General features: G+C 35.0%; 1 protein-coding gene across 13 annotated transcripts in view; it reads left to right on the top strand.

The window, feature by feature from the left end:
• Positions 1-18,875, top strand: part of GBE1 (1,4-alpha-glucan branching enzyme 1) — a 124,701-nt gene that overhangs the window by 26,554 nt on the left and 79,272 nt on the right. For 11 of the 13 annotated variants that reach the window (XM_026076881.1, XM_026076887.1, XM_026076885.1 and 8 more), the window contains exon 2: positions 12,821-12,990. In XM_026076881.1, the coding sequence (XP_025932666.1) occupies positions 12,821-12,990 (170 nt within the window). Of the gene's footprint in view, positions 1-12,820; positions 12,991-13,822; positions 13,900-16,283; positions 16,584-18,875 lie in introns of those variants that run through there. The other 2 variants (XM_026076893.1, XM_026076892.1) reach the window with 2 other exon arrangements.

The following is an 18,875-nucleotide window of genomic DNA, read 5'->3' as shown; positions in this document are numbered from 1 at the left end:
CCTGAAATATTGTTTGTTACAATAAAATAGAGATAACTGGTTTAAAAGTGRATGACAAATATTTAAAGGCTAGGAAAAAAATCAACATCGAGAATATAGCTGTGTGCATGAGACAGAGAAACAGAACATTTATTTAGAGGGTAGATGAATACACGGGCATTTAATGTAAGCATAAAAATACTGAATAATACAAAGGAACTGCAATAGTTGCATTGGTTGTTCTTCTATTAGCAACAGTAAAGGAATACTTGATGAAAACTACTTAAAACATTGTATACAATGAGTTTGGAACTCATTATCAGCATTAAAATTGAGGCTAAAATGGTAGGATTTAGAGACTTTAAGTGAAATAACATAGCCTTGTGGTTACTCTAGATAAGATGAAGACTATATTATAGGAGGGCAGGATGCTGTAGTACAGAACCCAGATATTGATGTGGGTACCTTTTCCTTAGCCATCTTTTTTGACAGCCTCTTACGATGGCAGTCAAATTGTGAATTTGACTAGGAAACAGCCCTATAACAGGGGAGTGGTGTTGTTTGTTCTAGGGGATTGCAAAGATTTTTGTTTAAGTTTCTGACATAACTTTCAGGTAGTGTGGCCTAGCATATATGCACCATTGATCTGATATGTTAAAGCAGGTCTTTGCTTTTAATTTTTGAAAGAGATTTTAGAAGGAGGTGAAATAAGATTTATTATAGAAATTCACATTGAAGTTGTAGCTAGAGCAGCTGCACAGTTTTCTGTTAGGAAATTCAAAACAAAGAAAATTATTGCATAATGTGCCCTCTGAAGTGGGTTGGGTGGCTAGTGTAATCAGAAATATCAGGTGTAATTTTATTTGAAATAAGAATGACTTCTGACATAAGCTTTTTCCTGTTTGACAGACGATAAAATCTCTTGATTCTTAACTTCTTGAATGTTCATATAGAAAGATAAATCTTGCTTAGCATTGTGTTGAGCTACATTATGCTGATTAAAATTACTTGCAGCATTACTAAGAACGCAGAAGCCAAACTGATGCAGCATACTTGGAATCCAAATTTGGGAAGAAACAGATGGCTGCTTATGTTTATTGCTGTGGCAAACTAATAAAAAAAAGTACATTGATAATAACTTTTTTTTAAGGCAACTAAAATTAAATGAAATAGTGACAAGTTAGTCTGGACTTCAACGATTATGTGCAGAGCTCTGACAGCCTATAGGAGGCATATGTGCTGATTCTTACCATGCAAGTATTTGCTTTAGAAATGATACCAAATGACACTTCCAGGTTGCTTAAAACCTGATGTAATAGCACCTGCCCACCAAAAAGCATATTTTATATAATTTTTTTTTAAACCTGTATTTTTTTTTTCTGAAGCCTCTAGTATAACTACTGCTTTTAGTTTGTGTTTTGATTCCAACTTTGTAGCTGTCAGTGCTGGTGCTGTGGGAATCACTGAATCTATTTATTTATTTATTTTTTCCCCAGACTTGACCTTGTTATCTATTAATACAAAGCAAGTCTGTTAGAAATAGTTGACAGTGGAATCAAATGGGAATTGATATGCTGTTATTTACAGCTTCATTAATAATTCTGGCAAATAAAACTTTTGAGAGAGTTGTCTCAAACTTAAGGGGTTTTAAGTGTATTTTAATGATTAGTAGAAACTGTTTTGGAAGATTTCAGTGATAAATACCTTTTACTGAAAGGAAGAATAAATTGGGTCTCAAATGGAGGGAAAGTCTACCCTACAGTTTTCAAGTAAATGCTACTGAATAACAAGAAATTGTGTACCTAAAGTAAAAATGCATTTGTAAACCAGAAAGATTAATTCTAATGACTGTATTGTCTACTCATTACAAACAAATTAATAACGATATTGCTCCTGTAGCTTACCTGGGTATGTGATTAATGTTCAGTATTACATATTCTAGTGTCTTTTGGCAATATAAAAACCTGACTGTTTAACAAGAACACAATTTCAAATTAAAGTAATAAATCAGAGTTACTGAAGTAAGTCCTGCAGTGTGCCACACTCTTCAACTGGCCTTGGAAGAGYAGTATTTTGTCCCATGTACTTTTGGCATCATGCCTCTTTATCAGCTACTGTCTTTCCAGTCACGCTTGTGTTCACGTCTTTGCTACATGCTYTGCTGATTACCTTGGAAAAGGGCAATGCTGTAACTGTTCAACTGACCTTTCAGTTTATTTTCTCTTGTGTAATATGAAACACGAGCTAACACAGTCTTAGTCTACTGATTTCTAGAAAGAAATCTGTCTCTTTACGTTTCTACAGCTTTCTGCTCAAATATAATGGAGTTTCTCTCTAGTTACAATAATTTAAAAAGAACTGCCCCAAATTTCTTTTGGTGTCATATCAACAGAAAAGCAAATTATTATAGTTTAAAATAAGGGGTTTTAGTGTACAATTTATGCACAATTAAGACTATTAAGCAGAGGGATAGCAAGACTATGACTATTAATTGAAAAAACTCCTACCTAAAATGTTTATCTGATAAATATTTAGATGTGTAAAATTGAATAAACAAAGTGTGCTACTGGTAAATTTGTTGTTTGAATACAGACGAAAACATAAAATGGAGCCTTAAACATTATTTTGTAATTGCTGTCTTAGCTTCTCTGTCATGAGGGAAAAGTCTAAATATTTTGGTTGCTTTGGCAGATGTAGAGTGTGGATAGCTGTGTTACAACTCTGTCTGAATAGATACCTTAATATTTTAAGGTTTTTGTGGGTGGCTGTATTTTTTTTCTTTAAAAAGTGTGTGTGTATATATATATATATATATATATATATAACTCTATAAAGATTAACAAAGATAAAAATAACTTTCTTACAGTAAGTGCTACTACTTAGGCATGTGTGTGTTTCTTGTTGCTCTCTCACTCTCTCTCGCTCTCTCGTATGTCTTTAACTAGTTCTGTAGACTTCTGATGGAAGGAATTGCCTCTTGCACCTTCTAAACATTAGTAATCTGTTACACTTCCTGTGAGGTGCATCCGTGTGCTTCTAATAAATTGAAGGGGGAGACAGATGAGCAAACACATGTGGATATGGGTAAGATAGCCTGTAAACATTGTGGTGGGGAAGGGCGCTCTCATGCAGGATTGGTTTAGAACATTCAGTGAAACAGCTATTACTAAGTGATTGCATTAAGTCTGCATTTAGTATATCTTGTAATCGCTCTTTCATTTGTTTCTGAATCAAGCAGTATGTATGTTTGTTGTGAGGCTGATGGCAAGACATTACAGCTGTCAAATGCTGGTGAAGTCCCTAAATCATCTTAATGTTTAAAGCAGGAAAGAGGCTTGCTTCTAGTACTCTGCATTGTGTAAGAAAGCAGTGGGCCGGAACTTAAGTCAGCGAACAGTCGTCTTGCTAAAATAGTGCTGAAATATATTTATACTTATTAGCCTTCGTTGCTGATTAGTTTTACATCTGTATCAGAAATAGCAGCTGCTGATAGGATGTCAAAAACCATGTAGCTACTCTGTAATATTTTCTGACACTTTTTTTCATTCTCATAGATACTGCAGTGTATATTCTTACTAGCTCTTGACTTGCACTTAAATTATTTTGAAAAAAAATAATGCTTTGTCAGTCACTTTGTCCATTATGAATAACTTTCAACAGAAGAAGTGATTACACATTAATTGTCCCCAAGCAAATATTTGTTAATTTTTAAGAAACTGCATTTAGTTTGGGGTGCAAAACTAACTTATCTCTCCATATTGATGTAATAGAGCCTCCAAAGAGTGATTTGGGAGTTTACATCTTTTCACTGACCATGGAAGGAGCCTGGGAGTTTTAAGTAACTAAGTCTGTTGGAAATGAAAAACTGCAGATTGGCACTCATTATCTGCAGACTAAAGAACACTTGGAAAAGTTACTTTGAAATTTTTACCTTTTGTACTCTTTTTCTATGGTTCTTTGCTGTGGGGTCTTTTTAGTAATAAGTAATAAAAGAAAACTCCTCAAGCTGGAGCAGATCTTGAAATTCTAGCATTTCTTTGATGGTAAGGATCATAACAGAAATAGTTTCACTGTATAAGTTCCTTATTGAACCCCTGAGTACACAAATTATTAGGATAGCATTTAATTTTATCACACCTCATATGAATTTAATAACATTGGGCAGTCTGCAGAATCTTCAGTTTTCAGCTGAAAAATGTATGTTAAGTTGCCTCTGATTTCATAATTCAGCTGCTACCAGACTTCTCATGGAAGCAGTAGTGACTGTATAGACAAATAACATTAGTTGATTGTGATGAAGGATAAAGAGTAACCTGTAAAATGCAAGATCTTCTGAAATACTATTGCACGTTTCACAGGTACCAGGCTTTATATCTAGAAAGTCAGTGCTTTATATGGGAGATTTTTCTTCAAGGGTGTGAAATTATAAATTTAAATTCACTGTTGAATTTCACTGTTGAATTCTTGTGTATACTATAATTAAAGTACATATTTTCTTTACACAGTCTTCCACACTTCTAATGTAAATCCATCTTCACATATTTGTAAATTAAAGCTGTTTAACTGTGACATACGCAAACCTGCATTCATGTCTTCTATCTCATGTAGGTAATGGCACAAAAATAAAAAATAAAAAGCCTATTCAGTTTGTAAAGTATATAAAATATACAACTGTTGAACTTAATCTGGAGATGCAACAGAGAGAGATTCCTTCTGCAGGTGGTCTGTGGGGCTCAATGTAATGTTAAAGCTACTACTGGTCCTGTGACATTGCAGTGAATGACTTGGGGGACAGAGCCGTAAAGTATTTGTGTAGTGAATGATTTTAATAGTACAATTAGAACTTCAAGAAAACTCAAATTTAGCCACCCACGGGTTTTCTAGGATCATGATTTCAGAGGCAAAGGAAGCATCTAACTTTTAGACCTGCAGAAAAGCAAAATGAAATGGTGGCCTCTTTCTGTGTCCCTGTCCATCAGCCATTGGTCTTTGGTACTTCCAAAACATATTCTCTTGACATCCTTCTAATGCTTCAAAGGCTACAGGCTGTTGAAATGTTGGTTAATCTACTTTAAAATGTATTAAAAAGATGTCACTATGGAGAAAGTTTAAATCAGTCATCTAAAACAATAAGGTTGATGTACGTAAGTTAAAATGCAGTAAATCTATTGTTCTGAGGTTCATAGTGCCCACATGAGATTTTGTGTGCTTTTGGTCCTCAAGTATGGTTACTTTGTGTAATGTTCTGGGTAGAAAAATGAAAGGTGGGTAAGGCAGAGGGATGGAAAAGAGAATAGAATGAAATTAAATCCAAGGCTTTTGCTTTGATCTGCTTTCACTGGTGATGAAGCTAGTTGAAGAAACAACTGGGGACAGGAATTTGTTCTTGCCACTTTATAGTTCATAACTTTCTGATGCATCTGATTTATTGGACTGCTGAAACTGCTTCAGGAAAAACCTCATTCTGCCTCCTTTTATCTTCCTTCAATCCTTTCTCCCTTAAAAACAAAAATAAAAGATAAGTCTACCTCTGTAAGCAGCTGAATGAGGACAGTTTGGGGGAATTGTGAACTTGAGAGTAGAGGACGAAATGAGCAGCAGGGGCTCATTATTTGATGATGTATTGACTTTGGTATTGGTGAAAGTGTGTAACTACACCTTCAAAATCAAAGCAACAATAGTACAAATTAGATTTTGTGAATGGCCCCATGCTCTTTATTTTAAAACATTCAGATATGTTAAACCTTACTTTTTCAGCTTCCATTCTCTTCTTCACATTTGCTTTTTTCTTTCAAAAGGTAGGGGTCACAGCAGAAATAGAAATGGGCATTGAGTGATGGTTGTTTTGTTTGTGCTGTTGCATATTCCCATGTGTTCCTTCTTTGACTACCTGGAAAAGAAGATTAATTCTACTCTGGCTTTCCTGCAAAACCTAGTAAGTGTAAACCCAGTCTTCATCAGACACCTTATAACTATGTTTCATGAGAAGGCAATTACCACTTGTATGATTTTACAAATAATGAGTAAAGATAGCTACTGCACACGGATTACAGTGTGGAGATCCAAGAGCTTGTGCTATACTGATGGAATAAGCTTGGGCAGCATGGCTCCATACAGATGTATCTGATCAAATTTGGAGGCAGGGATGTCTGTTTTGTAGGCAGACTCCRCAAAATGCCGTAGCATGTTTGTTGAATTAGGCTAGCTTCCCTGAGGGTTGTGGCAGAACAGAGTTGAGTCCATTTTTGTGACATAGTTTTTTGAGCCTATTTTACTGCTGCAGCTAAACATTTTGAATAGACCCATAGTGGTAATAGCTGCTTAGGTATGCAAGTTTATAACCTAATTGTTGCCATCATACCTTCAGCTTCAAACTGAGTTCTTCTTCTTTTATGGCTATCGAGTTTTTTGAAGAAGTTGCTGCTGTTTTATGTGTTCAGCRTAAATAGTTGCATGATATCCATCACTGCTAAGGGATGAATGTCAGCATTGCGGGATTTTGGACACCATTTTCCAAAGGATGGTCAGTTTCTGATATCTGGAGGGGAACTGCAGCTCCTGAGACTTTCTTTTTGTACACATCAAAAGTGGCTGTAAATCCTTGCTCATGTTCTCCGATTCCTGCAGAAGTGGTAATCTGTTGGAATTAAAATTGGCATTTTCTCAATTCCTTATTGAGCCAAACTTGAAGTGTGGCTTTAATTCAATGCTAGTATTCTGGAAAAATAAACCTTTAAAAATGGTGACAGTTTATTCCTCATCCTGTATATTCACTGTAATGCAGATACAGCTTTTTCCTGTGGCGGGGAAAAAGGGGAACCTTGACAATAAGACATAGTATTCCCCTAAGATGCTCACAAGTCAGATGTTAAATAGGATAAATAGTATCTCAAAACACCTGAACAGGTTTTCTTAAGGTTAACTGTTTAAATGAGGGGGAGATGGGGAAAACAAACCATTCTCCCCCTTTCCATTTTTGATGTTTTAGTCTCTCCAACATCTATATTGGAAGAAATGAAAATAAATTTAAGACTTGCATAGTTGAGAGAATTTTGTTGTCTTTTTCTTTGGACTCTAGCTTTATTTTAACACAGACATTACTGTAAATGTTTGTGTTCATTGAAAGATGAGAGGATTAGGTTATAGAGAGTGTGTGTTACTGGGCATTTTGTTTCAGGTCCTTTTCCCTTTTGGTACCTGCAGAAGTGGACTTTCCATATGGACAACAAATATCATCCTCAAAACCTTTCCTATTTGCTTTCATGTTTTGAATAAATTAGCATTAACATTGGGCCAAGATTGTGGAAATAAGTTATGACACAGAAGCTGGTGCAGACAAAAAGAATCTGAAAGATGAATARCTATGAAAATCAGCACTGTAAGCAAAGACACTAAAACGACTGATTTCAGTGTTGACACCACAGATTTTATAATAATCAAATTGACTATTCTGTAAGCTGCAATGACCACACCTTTTGGAAAAAAGTATGAGAATGGGCATAAAAACTTTCTGATATTTTACAGCCACCTTGGAGTGCAGCACCATATTGATTAAATGAGGGCATCTTGTATGCTGCTGTGTTGTCTGGCACTTTTTAATTGGCTCACTAAATGAGTGAAATCAGTGGTGATAGCAATTGCAGCATGAGGAGGGTTTTGTGTATCATGGTTACCAGATACATAGAAAGTAATTTCTTTGGGGTAAGAACTGTTTAGTTTTGCACTCTTCCTTAGCTTTGCACTGACTGAAAGATTCTAGGCCAACTTTTGCTATGATATATATGTTTCTCCTATTAAAACTTCTCCCCCCCCCCTTTTTTTTTTGTCTTTAGGTACCCATAATACAAAATATCTGAGGCTCTCTCTCTTTTTTTTTTTTTTTTTTAAATGATGAAAGTATGAGGAAATGTTCTTCACCTAAAACATTAACATCTGAAATGGCTACTGTGTTAATATTGTCTTGTTCCTTCACTGTGAAGTTTACCTTATATTGGCGAGTATCTGCTTTTTGGATAGCCATTACAGTTATTCTTRTTGGATGGTTTAATCCTGCTTCTATGGAAAGTCAGCAAATTCCTACATTTCTACTGTAAGGTTTTAAACATGACTGTATATAAAGCATGGACTTAAAGCAATGCTGTCTTACAAATTATAAATATAATAAAAAGACTGTTGTGACCCTGCTTCAAATGATGTTTATCATTACTACTATTTCACCGTGAAAGATCAGAGGAGGAAAAAAGGATACTGCTGTAAAAGTACTATTYTCTTATCAAATGCAGTATTTCAAGATGGGTATATGTGTGCTTATGGAAGTACCAAGACTAGGAAGTCTTTGTTTCCAGTAAGTCYGAAGAAAACACCTAATTTTGATGATATTTAAGTTTTACAACCCATTGGTCTGTTAATGGAGATGAGGTGAATGGATACAGGATATGAATTGAAAAGGCCTTTGGTATGGTTCTCCTATAAGCCTTCCCAAGCACTTGAGCGTGTGCGTGTGCACCCGTGTCCCCTTTCCCCAAGAGTGCCAGGAGCAAAAAATATACCCAAGCTGTCTAGTTTTGCCTTCTGTRCTTGCCAGGAGTGTTTTGTGTCATACCTGGCCTGTAGTAAGGATCTTGATCTGTACAACTTCCAGTTACTCCTGACTCGTTCTCTGAAACTGTGTGGATCTCGTTGCTACTGTATTTAGTTTTTTTGCCACAAAGGTAACAGTTGTATTTTTCATGGCATACCTGCATWTGATTTAAACTTTGTAATACCTCTTCAGTGTCAACTTTAATGCRKGAAATAAGACAAATCTGAAAAGATTTTGCAGTGATTCATCAAGCTGGGAAGATTTGAAAAGTTACTGACAAAATTCAACCTCTTTGTTTTGACTTCTTGCTCTGGACACTTGTTAATTCTCTTTACGTGTCCAGAATTTTACAGGTTCTACCTCACCTTTGAAATGTGTCCTGATGGTTCTTGTGTGTCTAGTTTGGCTATAATCTGTATTTATCATCAATGTGACAATGATGTTCAGAATTCAGGGGGGATCACTAAATGCTACAGTCAATATAATGTCTACCGCATGTTTTTTAACGCTTGTATGCTGTTACTAAGCAATGTGAATCTTTTAAATTGCTTAAATGGGGGAAAAAAAATCCTCTCTTTTCTGTGTGTAAACTAATTCTGGGGATTCTGTTTGGAAGATAAAATATATAACAAGCATCAGTAATCCAGAGATGAAGGTAAAGAGTCTGTGAAAGCAAAACCTTAAATTTTTTGTAGATCTGGATCATAAGCATGCGCTTAGTTACCCTTTTTATTCCTATAAAATAGCAACAAGAAACAGAACAACACTTCTGCTTTGTTTTACAAGACCTTCTGTGACAAATGACTTTCTCCTGTGGCCAGATGTATTTCATCTCCTGAGATGAGATCTGAGAATAGTTCACAGCACAAGTAATTGATCCATTTCAGAAGCTCGTGTTTTTTCCTGTGAACTTTGAACAAACTACAGTTCTCTGTTTGATCATTTCAAGAGATGGCTTTAAAAGATTAACACTGAACATGTCTCAGAATATCACTTAAAAAGGGTTATGGAGAGCATTAGCCCTTAAATCTTTAATTTCTGCAATGATAATGCAGGAGCAATACCTGAGTTAACTTGCTATGTATCACAAATGGTGTGCTTGTGGAAAATGGAAGAAGCATTGCAACCAAATATACGTAGTGCTGCATTACTTGTTCAAAACTTGCCTCATTTAAAACAAACAAACAAAAAAACCCCCAAACAACTCCCCCCCAAACTCCTCCCCCCMAAAAAAATTATTGCTGCAATGTTTTAAATCTTTATCAACAATTTGTTTAATATGCTGGTGGGACTGATGCATTCCTCCAGCCTTCTAGCCTCCAAAAGAAACTCCGTTTCCCTGGAACACATTAGCTCAACCACTGGCATCACAAGGTGAGCGAGAAGAGCAATCTATTTAGAGTAATGTAATAAGCACGATCATTTAGCATATTAAAAGTAGTGGTCTCTTTTTATATATATTTCTTTAAACTTTGAATTTACTGAAAGGCAAAAATTGAAACAGTAGATGTACAKTTAGCGTTCCTATAAACAAAGAGTACAGAGTTTACAACGTGCATTACTTCCACAGTAATTTCTGAAAGACATTAAATCTATCATTGCCTTTTGAAAGTCCATTTTCACCCCTCCCATCCAGTTAACCCCTCTCATCTTGAATTTGTTTGCTACTTATTTCTTAAGCAGCTGGGCAGAGGAGAGTGAGACTGATAGGTTTTTTGGTCTATTGCTGGGGAGAAGTGGGTGAGGAAGAGCAATAGGCAATCGGCTTGCGTGTGGCGCTGGGTTATCTGAAGCATATCACAGCCTTTCTCTCTTCTGTTCAGAGACTGCAGTTCTTCTCTATGACCTGCTGTTCTTCTCTGTTAATAAATGTGTCGTCATCTTCCTCTCCAGCTTTCAAAGATTTGTATGACTGACTTTTGCTTAAAGATGAGTGCTACCACTCCCTCCTGAATGTGGGAAATATCACATCCAGCCAAGGTGTTCTTAAAGCTGTTAAAAAGTATTTAAACCAAGTATGAGGGAAAGGGGAAGGCTTAATTTTAAGTAGAAAGCTTATTCTGAACCATCTTTTTTACTTTAAGCTTATGAAACTTTCATTACTTGAGCTGGATCTTTTTTGACATTACAACAGACACAGCTACATATAGCATATAAAAAAGGATTCTTGGGCACGCTGCAGTAGAACTGGTTAAAAGTAATGCTGTGACATGCAGCAGTTTTGAAGCAGCTTATGTATGGCAGAGAGATTGCAAGGTGCAAATAGCATTGTGCTCTTGTATAATGCAATTGATGTATTTTAAAGAAAGCATAAAAATTAAAAAAATCAAAACATTTCTTCAAGGAGAACCCTTCAATAATAGAGTAATTTTGCCTTTACCAAATGTCAGTTGTTGAACTTTTGAGGCCGTTTTAGTGACTTGTTCTGTGTTTGTGTATTTAACCTTTATTTTATTTATATAAATATATATCTTTCTGTGATTGCACTTGTTTAAGTCAGTCAACTGGGTGTGCATGTGTGTATATAAGTTTRATATTTGGAAATCTGATAAAATGTTCTCCCTGAAGCACTATAAATGAAACTGATTATCAGGATAGAAGACATTTATAGTGCACTTTTTGAGGTTTGTACCTGTGAGCAACTTTTGCCCATCCACTTGCATCATTCCTTTAAAAGGTTTTATAAGTATATTTGATATTGTATGTCCCGAGGCTTTTTTTTTTTTGACTCTCACTGTTTTTTAAAGGTGAGCATCAGGCTTCATAATAAAAGCTGTTGGGAGATTAACCTTAGAAGGAGTCATAATACTGTAAATTTAAATTATAAGTAAACCTACTTCAATTGAACTGACCAATAAATAGACATTTTTAACCTTACACTTTGAACTAATTAAGGGCCATTCCTGAAACAAAGCTTTAAAATAACACTGAAAGCAGTGTCTAAGTCTTGATGCTTTGAACAGAATGTCTTTTTTTATTTTTATTTTTTTTAAACCAAGCTCTTTGTTACTTTACTGTTTTTTGTCTTTCCTTTTCCCTTTTCAATAACTTCACGCAAGGCTGTTTTCTAGTTTTTTCTTTCTTTCTTTCTTTTTTTTCCAGGTAATTAGAAGAGAGCATATTGTTATGGGTGCATTTAGAAATAGTACTGTACCTCCAGTGTGTTTGTCTTCAAAATATAGTAAATATAATGTGGCAGACAAGTGGCCAKACTTTTGCTGGGATTCTTTTCAATTTTTATACTTTTCAGAAAACTCCTTTCYGTTTATAGAGAACATAAATACATTTCTACTTTTCATTGGGGATGTCTAATTCAAAGAAACAAAAACAAAAAAARMCCCCAACTTCCATCTAGGATGAATAAACTTTTCTATGGAATTGTGAAGTTCTAGCCATGCTTCTTCAGATAGTAGCTCACATTTTAGGAAGCAAAGTTGGCCCTCCTAATTTATCCTGTGCACCTTATACTTTTTAGAATTGATGGGACTCCTTGGAGAAATYGGGGCAAAATCTGTCAACAAACTCCAAGCTGTTAATAGTAAATTTTTATGTTAGACATTTATGGCCTTTCTAGTCTTACAAGGAGAAAGTAAATACCGAATAAGTACCAAATAAGTATTTCCAGGAAGTGGTAATTTTTTCAAATACTTCTGGAGTCAGGGGACTGCCTGTGTTCTCACTGATGGTCTTTCTAGAGAGTGGTTAAGGAACTGCTTTCCTCAAGTGTCAAATTATTTCCTCTGTTCTTGCTATAGTGTATTGTAAAGTTTTCAGTGTCCTAAGGTCATCTATTAAAATTAGCTGCGATAGATGTATTGGACCTATACAATTTTCCCTATGAGGCCTACATCCAGTATTAATAGTCTGAGAAAAAAGTGCTAGTGAGAGAGTGTGAAGTTCTCCTGTTGTGTAGTTATGATTTCTTGGCTATCAATCAGGAGCTGTAGTCTGAGACTTAAAGTACAGATTGTTCCCCTAAAGTAGGGAAAACAGTTATGTGAAGATTGTAACTTTGCAATCATGGAAAAATTGTATGGTTTATGTGCTTGATACTTTTCTTTTAATTCTGTAAAGAACAGTGAATTTGATAGTGTAGTCCAAGGAYACAATGTTACAGTATGTCTCACTTAAGATGTTTTTATGTTCGTATGTTTGCCAATTTTAAATACAAGAAAGACGCTTGCTAAACTTCCCCCTCCTTGCCCCTCCAAATACCCTCAAATACCTCCTCTCATAAACACTATTTATTTTCTTTGAAAGGTATTCTCTGTTTTATAAACGCTTGAAGGACATTGAGGAAAACGAAGGAGGCCTTGGCAAGTTTTCCAAAAGCTACAAAACCTTTGGAGTTAACCAATTCGTGGATGGCGGAGTATATTGCAAAGAGTGGGCACCAGGAGCTGAAGCAGTGTTTCTCACAGGTGACTTCAGTAAGTATTTTCAAGAATATATGTTCTCTTCTATAATATATCTTAGATCAATATCCTCTTCACTTAAAGACAGTTTTATAACAATGCTAAAATTCTGATRATAGAAGTGTATGTCATAGAGGTTGCTGGTGTGATGACAGTTAGTAATTTAAACTGACTGGTTTTTTTATTCAACATTGCACTGGACTAAGGACACGTGTGTTTCTATTGTTATGATCAGTATTGTGTTTGCATCTTACATACACACATAAAGAGGTGACCTTTTACAAGTGTCTAGCCTGGTTGCACCGCAACTTTAGACTTGCTGTGTCTAAATTATCTGAGCTTCTYCCTAAAGCTCTACAGTTAGGCTTCTTTCTCATTCGTGCATAAGGTTTTCTAGAAAACAACAGAATAATCTGATGCCTCTTCCTTGGTGGCTGACCTAACAGTAGTGTTGTCAAGGACCAAGGCCCTTCAGGATTCCCACTAATCAAGGGAGTGTAGGTGAAAAAAGTCCTACTGGAAAATGAACATATGCAAGAAAGAGTAGGTGGTGATCTGTTTTGAGGGAAGGAGGTAGAATGGTGTTAACAGAAGAGGAAGGTAGTAGGATTGCACAGAGGAACTGTGCTGCTTTCTCTGAGAATGAGGAAGACATTGCCTCACTTATTTAGAACTTGAGGTGATAATGTGAATTTGTTGGTCATTCACAAGGTTTACTACGCTCAAAAATAAGTTGTTTTCTGGAAACTCTTAAAAGCAAGTCAGAWAGACTTATATTTTTAAGTCTTGTAATACTAATTCCATTTTCYCTCCTCTCCTTCACTTTTGTATTTTATCCTTTCTTCAGAGTTAGGTGTTATTCCATCACGATACTAGGAATTTTGTCACTCTCTCTTACTGGACCAGGATCCTGTTTGTGAAATGGTAGGGGATTTTGGTCGTGTAACTGTGTCTGAGAAGTGTGCCATGTTATTTTTGCAACTTTTTGTTTTGCTGAAATACTAAGCTGGTGAATGCTTTGGGAAAAATATATAAAAATTTATATGCATTCCAGACTTGAGGCAGTCAACAACTACTTCTTAAATTAAAAGGTAATATTGCTGAGTTTTCCTTCTTCCTTATTTCTATATGAGCAAACTATTAAAAGGGCAAACTCAGCATTTGCAGAAGAAACAGTTGTGAGCTTGGAACTTTTAAGTGCTTATATAATTTTTAAATGGTAAGACTTTTTACATGTGCCATTCACTGTAGTGAATCTGGTGGTTCTTTTTATAGTACTATGGTTAAGCTTCTGTAAAATGTGTGCAATAATAAAGAAATAAATGGACTACCCTGACAGTTTTATTCAGACCTATTGTTAAGATTCTTTTTTTCCCAGCGCTCTGGTTGGTACTGTTTTTCTACAGTCCCAAGATCAGTATGCTTAAAAATAAAATAAGCAAAAGAAAGCATTAAATATTCACATTACACTTTYTGATTTCCAAACCTCAGAATCATAAACTGATGGCATCTATTTTAACTGCTGATATTTTATTTTCTTTGAGAACTAGATAGGATGGCCTGTGTCCACTCTTCACTCTGATAATCTGAGTATTTAGGCAATGATTATATATATTTATTTTTTCCCTTGAAAATTCTCTTCTGAAATTTTATTTTTAAATGCAGAAGACAAGCAAAACAGAAAAGTTAGTACAACAGTGTTCTCAGTTATGGTCCTGTTTGATATGATTAACCTAATGGATGGCAGACTAGCTTTCATTCAAATGCTGCTCGTCTTTCTGTTGGAATGGGTGGTGCTGAAGTGGGTTGGTATAGTGCTTGAATTTTAATATGGGAATCAGATGTATCCTCTGACTCAAACTGACCAATGAATCATCAGTATCTACTGCTAGACTGTAGTAATGCCATCTATCAACACTGATTCTAAGACAACTAGATGAGGATGTTTTAATAGCTAAATTTTGTGTAAGAACACAGAAAATACTACTTTTCCCTACTCCTCCCCTGTAATTCCTTCCCTCCCATCCTTCACCCCATCAGTTACATCTTAGGATTCTTTTATGTGATGGGTTTAATAGTCTTTGGATTAAATTACTCAGCATGGTCCAAGAATAGAATACATTTGTTTTAAATATGTATTTTAATAAATGTTCATTTTTAAAATTGACTTTTAACAAAATTAATGCCTAAAATTTTAGAGAAATTATTAGAGAAACTTGCAAATTGACTTTTTTTTTTTAGGGGGGGGGAAGTACACATGTACCAGAATACGATAGTTAAAAGCTGGAATGATTTTCCAAAAACTATATATTATTTAAAAATATTTCATATATCACATAATATGAAGCAGAAATTTGGGACAAATATCTTAGAATAGTTCTATCTAGACACTAATGAAACGTGGCAGTAAGAAGTTAAAAGACTAAAAAGAAATTCTCTTTAATGTGAAAAAATACATTTGTCCTATATATTATATTCATTATCAGTCACAGTAAAGTATTCATTCCCAAAGGGGAAGATAATGGACTTGGAAAGCCTAGAGGAATGGAAGATTGTCATTCAATTCAGATGAGCTTTAATAACATTCTGATGAGAAGCTGGGTTCCAAAACCTTAAGATTTAAAATTAAGTTGCTACAGATATGTTTGTTTAAAACTGAATCCTTTTAACCTTTCTTTAAGTTTTCAAGCAGGTTAAAATCTCAGACTAATTTTATGGTTGTTCTGTGTTTAAATTGAATGTTGAGATTGCATTTATTTATTTTTTTTGGAAAACTTAACTTTTTATAAAGAGAACTGTAACTGAACTACTGGTGGGGGGCATTTTATAAAAAAGAAACATGGAACTTAAATGACAGCAACTTTTCAGTTTTAAATTGAAATATAGTAGTATGATCTCAAATGTTACTTCATGCTTTATTTTTAACTTCTGTTGTGGAAAATTGGCTAGAAGTGTTACTCATAGTTGTTTACTTAATCCAGCACTGTCTGTGAGGCAAAAGTTACTTTACCAAGCAAGACTATCTTTTAGATTTTCAGTTTGCTTGCAAGACACAAAATATTAATGCTATCTAATTTGATAAGGTAATGACATTTGAGGATTAAAAACTAATAAAAATGATAATGACAGTCATAGGCTGTGTTGCAAAGAACTTAAATTTCTTTCAGAGTTTATAATTAAGCTAATAGTTCATAATAACTTACGAACTGTGCTTAAGATAAACATTCATGATTTATTTATGTAGTTATACACATGTAAAGCCTCAGTCTTAGCTTTTTTGGTAATTTTTTTTTCTTTTTTTCTTTTAGGTTTATCATAAGGGACAAAAAAAGATTTGATATCAAGATGTTTTGTCCCCATTTTTGTTATTTTGGGGCATTGTTTTGAGACATTCGTAATGGATGAGAACTCCCATTTACAGGATAATTCTTAGTATCACTGTGCCTTCTGGAAAAAAGCTAGAATCTAGTGATAGTGCATGTGACCTGTATTTGCTTTGGTAAAGGAAAAAATGACTTCAAGAAAATCCCAATACTTTCAGAATTCTTTGTCTCCTCTTTCAAACTCATAATTGGAAAGAAAAGCATATTATATCTGTTGGTATTCTGGTATGTTGTTTTACTCTCAATCTAAAAAGATACTTAAAGTATTAAATGAACATTCGAAAACATTAAGATTTGTCAATTAGTACTTCTGTCGGCTCAGTAAATCAAGTGTATGAGGCAATTAGCTGAATTTCTGATACTAGAGGCAGTATCAACGTTATAGCTACCTTAAAAGCTATCGGTGATAACACACTGAATATTTTACTCGCTTATTTTATTGCTGAGGAACCCAGTGACTACTGGCAATTTATTGCTATTTTAGAATCAACTATTTCAAAAAAAGAAGAAAAAAAAAAAAAAGCTCAGTTTACTTTAAAAGTAGTTGAAGTCCAAGTTTTCAGTGTAACCCACTGACTTTATGTTGGGGGAATTAGAATATTCAAAGAAAGTTTTGTTTGGCTGTGCAGAGACTATGTTGTCTGTAAACAAAAAAAAGTTAGTGGCTTTAAGTAGTTTCAAAGAGTAAGTATGTATATGCTAAAGTCAATATTTACTATAATATTTTGTCAACCTCATAGCTTCTGTTTTTAGTCTACTTCTTTTCTCTCTTTTTTTTTCTGCTTTTCCCTCCCTCCCAGCTAACATTAGATCTAAGATTTGTGTCATTTTAGAATATCTAATTGTGTGGCTTCTGCCTGTTTGTTTTGTTTGGTTTTTTTTTTTTGGTTTGGTTTTTTTTTTTTGGTTTGGTTTTTTGCAGTGGTGGAGGGGAGGCTTCTGCAGTTGGAGGGTGGGGAGGGGGTGGGCTGAGGTGTTTTCTACTGTGACAGTTTTCTTCAGGGTGAAGAAAGAGGAACTTAAGCCTCATAACTTGGATAGCTGAAAGTTGTGATTAATATTTTTTTGATGTGTTGGAATGATTTGTTTTCAGGCTTTAAAACCTTGCCTACATGTGATCTAGGTACTACAAAGTATGATACTGAATTTCTTATTCCTTTCGTCAAAGCTTTGTGAAATACCGAGATTTCATGAGTTAAAGATAAATATTGCTATAATTCTGTGGTTGCAGACAACTGAAGGCAGTAGACTGAAGTGTAAGCTGCTATTAATATCCAGGGAAACATCAAATCTGAGAAGTAATGACATTTGCTTTTATGTCAGTATTTGAGCTTTCTCTGTTTAATCGCTTCTTAAGCAGATTATGTTAATGACCCTGCTATTGAGCTGTTGGAAATCATACAGCGTAGAAAGAGGAAGACCTAATTGGCCACTGCGTATAACCTATACAGTCTGCAGAGAATGTTTTGTGTCTATCTTCTGACTTCATATTCCATCCACATGGATTTTGATGTAATTTGATATCTTTTCCTTAAAGAAGCTCTGTGAATGCTTGTTAGACTCCATATTCTGAAAACTAAGCTTCCCTAACTGAGGGAAGCCTGAGCCACTCCTTTGTAGGAGACTTTCTATTTTAGGGTATTTTAACTGTGTACATCTCTGCCTAATTCAAAGCATTATTTTCTGTTACAGCCTTCATCAATGACTTTCTATCTGGGGGATAAGAAATATGTATTGGTTTCAAGTAAGATGGTCTGGGAAAAATGGGTATTGCTTTGTGTTCATYGTTCAGTCAAGAACCATAGACACCAAGTAATGGAGGATCATGGCTGAGAAAAGGAAAGATCAGCAGTATTGCTGGCAGGTGCAGGCAGAAGCATATACAACATGGCCAGAAATGGTCAAGCTGCCTGTGGAAAGCAGACATGCTTAGATGGTTGCAAACATTCCCCCTCTAAAGGAGGGAGGAGGAGAGGTGGTTGTGGGAGTCCAAGGGAATTTTTGTAACAGAGGTCATGAGAAATTCATTGGAAGAATGTAGGAATTCAGTAATCTTGGCATATGTAGTGAACTCAAATTCAGGCAAATTTCCCCAAGTAAGTTTTTATGGAGACTGTCCCAGTCTAAGACATTTGCTGTAGGTTTGTAGTATGCTCTAAGTCATCAGCTGGAGTATTTGGTTCAGTTAGTATACTGTAATCAAGAGGTGCAGCTCAATTAGGAAAAGTTCTATGAAAACCAATGAAGATCAGATACATATAAAACTTACCATACCTGGAGAGGGGAGGAGGGAACAGAGAATTAAAGGATTTGGTAGTATTTCCCCTAAGGAAAGAATTGCTTTTGACAGTCATAAATGCTTACAGGCATTGTCTGTATCTTCTTGCATCTTCTTAGGATGTTTGCTTTTCATTTCAGTTTCTTCTGTTTTCCCATATTGCCTGAATTCTTTAACTTCCAACATTTTAGCTGTTCATAATTTAAAAAACAAACAAACAAAAAAAGTTTCAACTCCTT

The sequence above is a fragment of the Apteryx rowi genome, unplaced genomic scaffold (assembly GCF_003343035.1).
Source record: "Apteryx rowi isolate R43461 unplaced genomic scaffold, aptRow1 scaffold_441, whole genome shotgun sequence".
Lineage (NCBI taxonomy): Eukaryota > Metazoa > Chordata > Aves > Apterygiformes > Apterygidae > Apteryx > Apteryx rowi.
Note: the sequence above shows the minus strand (reverse complement) of the source record. Positions and strands in the feature narration are given on the sequence as shown.